The sequence below is a fragment of the Cynara cardunculus genome, unplaced genomic scaffold (genome assembly GCF_001531365.2).
Source record: "Cynara cardunculus var. scolymus isolate 2C unplaced genomic scaffold, CcrdV1 Un_Scaffold_2271, whole genome shotgun sequence".
Classification (NCBI taxonomy): Eukaryota; Viridiplantae; Streptophyta; class Magnoliopsida; order Asterales; family Asteraceae; genus Cynara; species Cynara cardunculus.
The window spans coordinates 52,442-64,011 of NW_020201031.1; the positions used below are offsets into that span (position 1 = coordinate 52,442).

The 11,570-nt window shown below is 35.2% G+C and overlaps 2 protein-coding genes across 5 annotated transcripts; both read right to left on the reverse strand.

Annotated features, from left to right (window-relative positions):
• Nucleotides 1–435: 435 nt before the first annotated feature.
• On the reverse strand, nt 436–9,614 carry LOC112502971 (cytochrome P450 71A6-like). Its single transcript, XM_025107015.1, has 5 exons — nt 9,539–9,614; nt 9,393–9,425; nt 7,099–7,151; nt 6,839–7,014; nt 436–1,042 (listed from the first exon to the last, which is right to left on the reverse strand). The coding sequence occupies exons 1-5, from the start codon at nt 9,612–9,614 to the stop codon at nt 436–438; spliced, it is 945 nt and encodes a 314-aa protein (XP_024962783.1).
• Nucleotides 8,701–11,293, reverse strand: LOC112502975. 4 transcript variants are annotated; one of them, XM_025107017.1, is made up of 5 exons: nt 11,109–11,293; nt 10,522–10,602; nt 9,879–10,057; nt 9,755–9,777; nt 8,701–9,689 (listed from the first exon to the last, which is right to left on the reverse strand). In XM_025107017.1, exons 1-5 carry the CDS (start codon nt 11,202–11,204, stop codon nt 9,622–9,624), a joined length of 447 nt encoding a protein of 148 aa, XP_024962785.1. In that variant the 5' UTR covers nt 11,205–11,293; the 3' UTR covers nt 8,701–9,621. The 4 variants fall into 4 exon arrangements, with proteins under 4 accessions (XP_024962785.1, XP_024962788.1, XP_024962787.1 ...); XM_025107020.1 differs by lacking the exon at nt 9,879–10,057 and having other exon boundaries at nt 9,755–9,821; XM_025107019.1 differs by having other exon boundaries at nt 8,701–9,780.
• Between the last annotated feature and the right edge of the window lie 277 nt (nt 11,294–11,570).

Here is an 11,570-nt window from a genome sequence, read left to right on the forward strand (position 1 = left end):
AATAGGGGTTAAATATAAAATTTTACAAAATAAAGGATATAAATAAAAATGAAAATGTAAGTTGAATGGTAAAACTTGTAAATATAGAAAATCAGATTTTTTTTAAATGGGTGGGTCCCACACAAACTAACCTATTTCTACCAACAAAAATAAAACTAACCTATTTTTATAAACCTTTTTCAAAACCAACCCATTTTTGCAAAAAACTCAAACGGGTTGGGTTGGTTTGGGTTGAACTTTTGTTTGGGTTGGGTTGGGTTGAAAATTTTCAAACCGCCAACATTGGGTTGGGTTGGGTTGTTAAAACGGCTCCAAACCGATCAACGCGAGCACCCCAAGTAATAGTGATACAACACTCTACGATCTCCTTTTAGAAATGCATGGTACACAACGTAAGCAATTTATTGAAGGCTAGTTGTTACAAAACACACGTTGCTATTCTAAATGAGGAGTAGCCACAAGACGTAACGGATTTTTCCTATGGACTGTAAGAGCATTTCTCTCACTCATGTCCAAATTCTCCCCTCTCTCTCCACCAGGAAGTGCAAGATCAAATTTGTAAACCACATTCGCAAGAGAAAGCTCCATTAGGGTATTGGCAAACTGAACACCAGGACACCCTCTCCTTCCACCACCAAAAGGGATGAACTCAAGATGAGATCCTTTGTAATCATATGGACTATTCAAAAATCTCTCTGGCCTAAACTCCTCGTGTTCCTCCCATATCGCAGGATCTCGTCCTAGTGACCATAAGTTGATAAATACTTTCGTTTTGGCTTGGATATCATATCCCATCAATTTGACATCTTCAGACGATGCTCGAATAACTAGTGGAGCAGGTGCATGTAGGCGTAAAGTCTCTTTGAACACAGCATTCAAGTACTCAAGTTTTCCTATGTCGTCCTCCGTGATTTCTGGTTTGCCTTGGGCTATAAACTTCACTTCTTTTTGTAGTTTTTTCATTACTCGTGGGTTTCTTACTAGCTCACTGAATGCCAATTCTAGTGTTGTGAATGTTGTATCTGCTGCACCAGCAAATGTCCTGTAGATAACGATAAGACGTACGAAAGTAATTAGTTGGCTGTAATTATATATATATACATATATATATATATATATATATATCTATATATATATATATAGGGGAGCGATCAAATGCAAACCWCTCAATTTGTACAAACCGTGCAAACCGCATTCAACCAATCATAATTTTTCATTTTGTTCATTTTTTTGTAATTATGAGAGGTTGATTAATCATTTTTATTGTGGAGGGTGTTAATCATAGANAATTTATTGCATAAAACCATTGTAACTTATGCTTAGTAACTTGTATTTAAGACTTTGTCTTAAATGGTTATATATATATATATATATATATATATATGTAAAATATTACATATATTCCACATGGTATGTATAGTGAATAAAAATTCTCTTATCGGGTCCAACACACACATACATGGATGCAATACATACCTATATACAAACACATAATCCGATATCATTGTTATTATTGGAATTTAATAACTATTAAAAAAGTCTTATTTGTTTTTACGGGTCTTAGTTGAGTCCAATACACACCACATGCTCATATGCAATACATGTCTTCTCACAAACTAGTATCGGGCTTTAATGGTTCTTATTAAGTTTTTAATGGATCTATTGGGTTTCTTTTAACCGTATTAGGCTTTAATGAATGTTAGCTGAGCTTTAATGGTTTTATTGGGCTTTAATGATTCTTATTGAGTTTTTACTGGATCTATTAATTTAATGTATGATGTTTAGCGGCATTTCTTCTTTCTAGCATTTTTTTTAATATTTACAAGTTTTATAGGTTTTACATAAAGATTTTACATACATGTTTTACAAGATTTAAATATTTACAAAAACCTATTTCTGGAGTTGGGTGATTTTCCGGTGGATTTATCCGCTGGAAATATTTAAAAAATAAAAATAAAAATTTTAAAAATAATGTTTAATTTCCGACGGATTTCGCTGTCGAAAAAGATGACGAGTTTGGTAGTAATAGTTAGGGGTGCTCAAAAACCCGATGAACCCGACCAACCCAACCCGAATTTAAAAAAAAACCAACCCGAATTAAAAAAAAACCCAATCCGAGGTAACCCGATGCATGATCGATAAAAAAATTAGCCAACCCGACCTTATTGGGTTGGAATCGAGTCAGGCCCAAAAAAACCCGACCAACCCGACAACCCGATGAACCCGACCTTAACTTTAGCTTTGAATTGTAGATGACAATCATGACATGACCAACCTCAACGTCAAGAAAGCGAAAGCATCGGGGTTGGAAACGTCTAAAACTATTGTTGTTGATTGATGTATTATCATTTGGTTTAAGCATTTTTATTGTAATATCTAAATATTTGATGAACTTGCATATTATCTTGAATGGTCGGTCGTATTTCAAAGGAAAGTTTTCTTTATTTTTATGTGATTTTACATTGTTTAAACACAACCCAATCAACCCGATCAACCCAAACGGGTTGGGTTGGGTTGGGTTGAACTTTTGTTTAGGTTGGGTTGGTTTGAAAATTTTCAAACCGCCAACATTGGGTTGAGTTGTTAAAACGGCTCCAAACCGATCAACCCGGGCCGTGAGCACCCCTAATGCTCATTCGAGCTAAAGATGGGATTTGGAAACCTAAGATGTGTCTTAAACTTGAGTGCAATTACCATGGAACCCGATCCAACTTTTTTTTTCGAAAACACATAAACATCCCAAATGGCGACGAGCTATGTCGGATGAATTTAATGCCTTAATTGAAAATAACATATGATGCAAACCAAAACTTGGTTGGATCAAAATGGATTTAGAAAAAAAGTACAAGTCTGATGGGTCTGTTGAATTGGTGTAAGGCTCGATAACCATCAAGCTGGGGTGGATTTTCTTAAACTTTCAGCTCTATGGTGCGTTCCACAACACTCCACTTGGTCATATCTCTAGTTGTCTCTTTTGGATGGATGATCTATCAACGAAACGTGCTTCTTCATGGTATTTTACTTGATGAAGTGTACCTGTACATGAAGCAACTTCATCCTGATTTTCTCAATCGTTTCTGTCATTCAAAGAAGGCCATTTTTGGGTTCAAACAAGCTCCTAGAGCTTGGTTTCATTGTTGGCACTTCTTTTCATATCACTTTGATAATTTTATGTTTATATTTCATCCTAGAAATTTTGTAGTCTATCTCTTACTTTATGTTGATGATATAATTGTCACCCCCCTTAATTTCTAAATTGATCAATAATTTAACATCTCAATTTGCTATAAAAGATTTGGGGGATCTTCATTCCTTCTTACGTTTCAGGTTGTGCATAGATGTCGAGGTTTGAATTTGTTCTAACATAAATATGTTATAGATCTCATTTACAAATTTCACCTTCACACCGCTAAGCAGGTGTGCTCACCTTTCCCCTCTCGTACCACACTCTCTCTTATTGATGGAGAGTTAGCAGATCCGATTGAGTATCGCATTATGGTAGGTGCCTTATAATACTTAACTACGATCAAATATTGCTTACAATGTACATTTAGTTCCCCAATTTATGCGCACTCCTCACACATCACCTTCTAGTTGTCAAGCGTGTCTTCAGGTATTTGCAGAGTACTTAAGATCATGGTATATGGCTACAACCCACGAAGTCATTATTGCCTTTTCTAAGCCCATTGGGCAGGATGTCCTACGACTTCCTGCGCTACTACTGGCTATGCCGTTTCCTTAGGGGACAATCTTATTTCCTGGTGTTCTAAGAAACAACCTATCGTCTTTAAAGCGTCCACAAAAGCAAAAGCTGCAGATACCGTTCAAGATACGCTTTGGATACACTCTCTTCTGGTTGAGTTGGATATCATTCTTTGTCAAGCGGTCCGTTTGTACTGTGACAATGTGTCAACTTCGTGATGATCGCATCAAAACATATCGCAGTTGATTATCACTTTTTTTAGATCGTTTTGCTCACGGGGACTTAACGTTTCAGAAAGCGGCTCGTGGCTTTGATATCTTGGTAAAATAAGAGATCGATTGATATGTCCCTACCCAACTTCAGGTTACTGATATCTTCACTAAGACCCTGCCAGATCAAGGGTTTCCATTTTTGCGTTCCAATCTGCACGTGGTTTCCCCTGTTGAGATTGAGAGGGTCTAATAGTGTACGTTTATGCATATTTATGTTATTATATCAAGTGTGGTCGTACAAATTAAATATTTATGATATTATTAACTCTAATTATAATGTATTACTGGCGGATTTCCGACCGATTTTTGATTAATTTATTAAGATTAACATCCGTCCGAAAATAATTAAAGATTGAAATTTATTATTTAAATTACCGGTGGACAATAATAAATTCTTCAAGATTTTTTTAAAAAGATATCACTGTTTTCCTGCGGATTTTCTGCGGCATTTTTCCGTCAGATTCCGGCGGAGATCTAGCAGATATTTGAAAATTTGTTTTTTATCCCGTTTTTCATACTTTAGGTTATATATATACTACTCGTGTACCCGCGTGATGCATCGCGGGTGAATCACAATTATGAAACATTAGTTTTAACCTTGAATCATGAGTTTGTGTGGTTATTTTGCAAGTCAACTAATATATAAAGTTGAAGGTAATATGATGTATTAGCAAAATCGAATGGAAAAATAATTGCACACGTGAATGGAAAAGCTTGATATTTGGTAACTAAGTTGTTCACCCAAACATGTCCGGTAAGCGCTTACCAGTAGGATTCAACACTATCACTTGTCTTACCGGGTAAGGTTTTAGTTCATCAAAGCAACATCGCATACAACAATTCACCCTAATCGAGTAAGAATACCTATCACGGTAGATAAATATCTGAACTTTATTCATTATCATAACAAAAATAAGCCAAGAAAATTAAGCTTCGAATTGTGATGCTAGGTACAGATTCAGAAGTAATTAACAATTTGATATAACTTGTACAAACACTGAAAAATGGAGGAAACAAAGAACCACAAGATGCTAGTTATAAATGGATCCAAACATTCAATGGAAACTTTAATCGAGAAGCTTGAAGCTTGAATCTTGTTGGGATTGGATTTCTTYTCAATTCAAGAGCTTCTGCCTTTGAATACAACAACCGACTCTCAACTGTCTAGACAACAACTAATTTGTTAGTTGTTTTGGTGGACATGCAGCAACAATTTGGCAACAATATATCGTTATGCTACTTCTATTTTCACGTGTTGCATGTTAAGAAACTACTTTGCTGCAGCTGCTAATTCTATAACAGAGTTGTAAAAAAAAGATAGCATAAATATATAAAATGATATTACATTGAATATAAATCCAGTACTTGAATTGGTTCCGTTCACCAAGGACAAATGATAGACAACATTGTAGTGAGACTTTTTAACATACTATATTAACCAAGCAATAATAAGCTTAATTATAGCTCTTATCTATTGTTTTTTTGTGGTCGGTGGTGTAATGTAAATATTTTTGTAGGTGATATCAAATGTGAGAATGTGTCGGTTGCTTCTTAGAATTGGCTTTACCTTGCCGACTTTGCATCATTTAAATCGAACTACATTCCTTATATATATATATATATATATATATATAGATATATATATAGATATATATATAGATATATATATATATAGAGAGAGAGAGAGAGGTGGGTTATTATACAACCCTTTACATTTGTACAACCAATACAATACAATCTCAACCGTTCATTTAATTTGATGAATATGTGATTTCATATAAGTTTTGATTATTTCCTAATATAAAGTATTGATCATAATTAATGAACCATATTTATATTCCATGAATATTCAAATCATAATAAATGAACTCCCATCATTTCTATAAATATCTCAATTAATTGGGTTGCATTAGTTGTATAAATGGATATGGTTGTATTTGAAATATACCCATATATATATATATATATATATATATATTGTGGTTAGATGAAACAACAAACATGAGTGTTGGTATGTAAACATATTTTCATTTTTTTTGTAAGCAAAGCTTGCTTGTTTGTTTCGTAAGTACTTGTGTATCAGCACTTCAATATTACATATTTGTTACATGTATAGGATTAAATCTAGTGATGGACAATTTTTGTAAGTCACCAAAAATCAGACACAAAATGATAGCAAAGGCTTGGGTTTTTTAAATGACTCAAACCGTCCACGTCAACTCGTGTACGCTCCTAACCAAGGCCATTTGGGTCATTTGAGCCCCAAGAACGGTCAGCCCCAGTGCTAAACTAGATGCCTCAACATTCAATTAGCCATATGAAAAAGGACCTTGTACATCAGAAATTGCTCACGATTGTTCACCCTCAGGTGAGAGTTAAACACAGAGGTGGCAATTGCCAATTTTAACCCATTTATATTAAAATGATTGAAATTGACCAATTTAAATACATTTCTTAAGAAAATGGATACTTTAATGAATGTAATTATGTAACAAACTCAAAATGAAAGCAAATGATTATTGGTCTCCTCCTCCTCCTCCTCCTATGTTCTATTACAACATAACACCTAAACCAAACCAAACCCAAACCAACAATCCCCCCCAGCATCTGCCAGTACTAATAAGAGCTTCGTTAGAAGTCAATGGCCGCGCAGCATGCCTTTCTCATAATTATGCACTCCTTGCATATTATGCACACCATGGGATTCGAACCCGTGACCTGCTCTGATACCAATTGTTAGGATCAAACGCTTACCCACTACACCAAAAACAATTGCCTTGGTGAAGGCGCAACCTTATTTCCTTTATAGCGTAGCAGCCAGCGCCACGTTTCGATTTAGGAAGATGCTGGAACCGTGGCCAACATGGTGGTCTCTTTCGCATGGAATCCACGGTACTTGGAGTCAACTTCGGTCAGGTAGTAGGTGACCGGGGCTAAAAAAGTGGTGTCTTTGCTAGTCACAAAGTCCTTGCCTCCATATCTGTGTTCCATTTCCTGCATCAGTTCCACAAATTCCATAAATTTTTCTGGCACAACAACCTGCACCCAACAACACCACATACTTATCAAACTACTTGTTTCTAGTCATACCACTATCTTAAAACCAAACCAAACCATACAAACCAAGTAAATCCTAGACACCGGCCTAACCCTTTCCACTGTCGCTCCAAGAGCCTCTAGTATTCGAGACCGAAATGTTCAACATAATGAGGATAAGTAAGAGGCCGTTTACTAAACGCTTGCCCGTAAGTGCTTACCGGGTCACTTTACATTATCGAACTAACATGTAAATGATTCAGAATCTTTACCCAGTAAGAGCGATGACAAGGACCGAGAGTCTTACCCGGTAAGTGAGAGTAACGACTCTTACCCAAAAAGCTCCTACCGGATAAAAATGTTCCTCACATAAATACATAATTCATATTGCAATATTCTAAGTTTTGATTTCAACATCTAAAATGGTAAAATAGAACAACAATGATGTGTTTTTATATGTCGATAGGTTCGGAACACTTTGGAGCAAAAAAGGGACAAAAAGAAGATTTTTGACAGCTTTACGAGACTATGGTATTTCAAGCATATCTAACTCGTCCGAGCTCGGATTTAAGTTATTCATGATGATCTGAAAATGTAACAAACAGCCCCACAAATTTTATGTTTTGAGTTTCTGCAGATTCAGACTGCTTCTAAGACAAAATTGACGTCGAAGGCAGAAAAGAGCTGCAGGACAGCAGTTGACAGCAGCCACGAAAGTAGAACAACAACAGGTGACAATAAAGATGGTAAAATAGAACAACAGCAGGTGACAATATTGTTTATGTGGATGGATGTGCTTGGTTGCATTTACTTTTCATTATGATATGTGTATGTTTGTTTAATGTGCTGCTATTTTATTCCAGCTTTTGTCTTTGGTTATAGAAATACAATAACAACTTAACTTACATAAGTAACTGTTTGTAGGTTCTGGTGGATAAAAAAGTTTACAACGCTAACTCTACTCCTCATCATGCTCATAACAAAGGTAAAATGTTTGATTAGAATCATGATCTTAAGTTTGTTGAGAGTTCCTACTACCAATTGTTACGGGTTAATTGCACTTGGCCTCCTATTAGATGGCACATTTTTGTGACCATTAATTGGCATTTGAGAGAACTCTCAAAAAAATTGTTCATTTGATATACCCTTTTATGTCCTCTATATTAATCGTCATCCTTATATATAGTTTTACATTATTAAGGACGATTTTTTTTTAATTTACAACTAACACTTGTACATTATGGTCTGGTTATTGTCTTCTCCTCGAAAGGTCTGGCTTGTAGTGGGTAGAATGTTATTAGCAAGATCTTTGTTTAGTGATACAGGTAGTGGCAGCCCTGATATGTATCTCATGCTACAAAAAGAACTTATAAATGAGCATAAATAACCAATATGTACTAGAACCAAAAAGAATCCATTTTTAAATTTTTAGAGTGTTAAATAAGTTGTTTTTTTTACTCCAAAATTGAGAAATGTTATTCATGTTGTTTAACTACATTTGGAGAGTGAAAGTCATTCAGGTAGAAAGTAAACAGGAATGATGGAGCCTAAAAAAGAAATGCTGGAGAGTGAAGCATATATAGATTGAAGTAAAACATTGCTAGAATAAATTATCATATGGCCTTTGTCAATGATAGATGTTTACACAATAACAAAGAAAGATAACATGGTTAATGTGTATATGGACTCTTGCTTTTTGGAGCTACGATTCTTGCAGGAATAAGAGTATTATTTCAGCTCAGGCTTTGCCATCACACATAAGTAATATTTGTACCTAATTATGCTCTTCCTGGATTTGGAGGGATGATGTTGATCATGAAGTGCATCATCCTGGATTTCTTTGAAGTAGTTTTGACATCAAACCATAAGGGGAACTGATAGAAATACACACTTAACAAAAGATTAGCAGTTCAAAGCAAAGATTTAAAATTGATACCTTTGACTCAAGCAGGGTTTCTTTTGCAGTTGGTGTTTAAAGAAAATGTGTACTTGTATCCTAATTGATCTCTTAAATTGTTTTTTCTTCTTATTTACAGAATCAGCAGGTAAACATATAAAGACCACTTGAAAATGAGTTTTTGAAAGTTAAGCAGTGAACCTGTCTAATACATCTGTGTATGGCATATGTTTATGGCGGCTGTTCATATTAAGTTACCAACCCAATTAAGAGCTTAAGCTCATAGAGACTGTGTTCATATTAAGTTACCAACCCAGCTGTTCATCTAGCCCTCTTTCACATTTTTGGAACTTTGCTTTCCTCTATATCAAGCTTATTTATATATTTATATATGCATTCATGTTAAATGAGATCATAAGTTTCTCATATATATGATTTAACAAATGCAAGATGACCAAAAAAGGGTCACGTAAATATGCAATACCTGTGATATTCTTGGCGCATTCTGTTGACAATCCTGAGCTTAGAGGATAAAGGGTATCATCAAAAAATCAAACACAAGAAGGTTTATTGAAGATTAGTTCAAATTGCAATCATGACCATACAAAAGAGGAAACATCTAAAACACACCTTTTTTATGCTCCGATGACCCGCCMTGTTCAAAGACACCATCAATATAATGTGCAGCAACGATAACCACCAACATTTCACATTCACAGCAGAATCGACTTACAACACAGTATCGAGGCCCGTGACTTTTGCAGTCTGTATATTGCGTATACTGTCATCAAAGAACTCAAATAAGAATATGTAAACCACAGATGACGACAATCGGAATCCATAAACCTGTCTTCCTGATGCCTGCCTTCCTGCTACGAGAACTCAAATAAGATGAAATGGATGAACGGTTTAGCTACAAAAACGAAATGAAGAACCTGAGTTTTGAAGAACATGTAAACCACGTCAATACCTCAGAGAAATTGCAAGTTTGATTGCTATAAAATGATCTTTGTTGACTAATCTTTCTTTGAAGTTCATAATGCCATTCCATGATGAGTTGAAAACATTAACCCATTTGATATCTAAACTTAGACTTCTTCTTTTTATACAATAATGAGACAACAAAGTTCTATCTTGTTGTCTGAGTTCCTGTGAAAATCCAAAACATTCAAAACAATTTTCAAATTAGCACTATACTCTGTAATCAGAAAGACAGACTCCTGGTGAAGAACATGGATCAATTTTAATGCTTGCACTATCCAAACACATTGTAAATTCCAGGAGAATGGGTGTTATTGGGCTTAATGCAACATATGAAATGCGATCTCGTATTCCCCAAACATTTTATTGATTGGAATAACTGGCCCTTAATATAGTGCAACTTATTAGTGAGTGTACCTGAATAATAAAGAATTAAAACATGCTACAACAAGACAAATGGAATTTAATCGAATCATAAAGGCATTAGCCATAGATGGTTCCACAATCCTACATTTATTCCAGACCCGAAATATATAGAAACTTGTTTATATGAAAGCATATAAAGCTTCTTGTCATATTCAAAAGGATGACTACAAAAAATTTGTTTTCAAAGAAGTTGGAATTAAACATACCTTAAATTTTGACATGGCACTAAGCTTCTGGGAATCCACTCCACCTGATTTATTTAGTGAACCAGCCACAGGCTTCTCAGGCTGAGAACACATATTCGGGGCAAATATCTGAGGAAGTTTGCATTTGCATGAAGACAAAAGTTGAATGGAATCAAAATGCAATAAATCACGATTTTTTTCCAGGAACCCAATTGTATCATAAGTAAACTGAGAGGAACAAATGAGAACATAACTCTGAGACAACAAAAACATGTATAAAAACTCAAAAGTATTTAGCTTTTGTACTTTTCATTCTAAACCAAATCAAACCAATTTTTTTTAGGGGGGGGGGAGGAGGTGTACGCAAACAGGTGGAATTGATATCCTTTTGCTCTTGGAAATTAGTACCGGGAAAAAAACAGCATTACTGATTACATTCATCAAGAACCCTATAATGAGGAACTCTCCGTATTAACATGAAAAGAAGTTAATATGAAAGTTTCGCTACAACAAACACCAACACAAAATGTAAATCGCTAGGGTTTTGAAATGGAAATGGACAATACCTCAGAGAAATCGCTAGCGAGCCATGAAATGTAAATCAATACCTCAGGGAAATCGTTGTTGAAAATCAATACTCCAAAACCCTGGTTATATGCATAGTCGTCTTGGGAGCCACGAATTTGAAGTCTGAAATCGTCCATTTGTGCAAAGTAGCAGGAAGAAAGCAAGCTTTGATCTTACCAATTTCAAAGAGGAAAACCCTGGTTATATGCTCAGTCCTCTTGGAGCCACGAATTTGACGTCTGAATTATGGAAAGTAGCAGGATGGGAAGAAATTTGACCTTACCAATTTCAGAGAGGAGAGCTGGAAAAAGGGTTGTTATAGAAGAAAGTAAGGTCTGACCTATCACCAAAAGGGTGTTGTTAAAGAAGAAGTCTGAATTGTGAGAGATAAGGTCAATGCATAAAAAACTTGTACTATATGCTTTATGACTTGTCTTTAAGAGTTTTTTGAATTTATTGCATAAAACCATTGTAACTTATGCTTAGTAACTTGTATTTAAGAC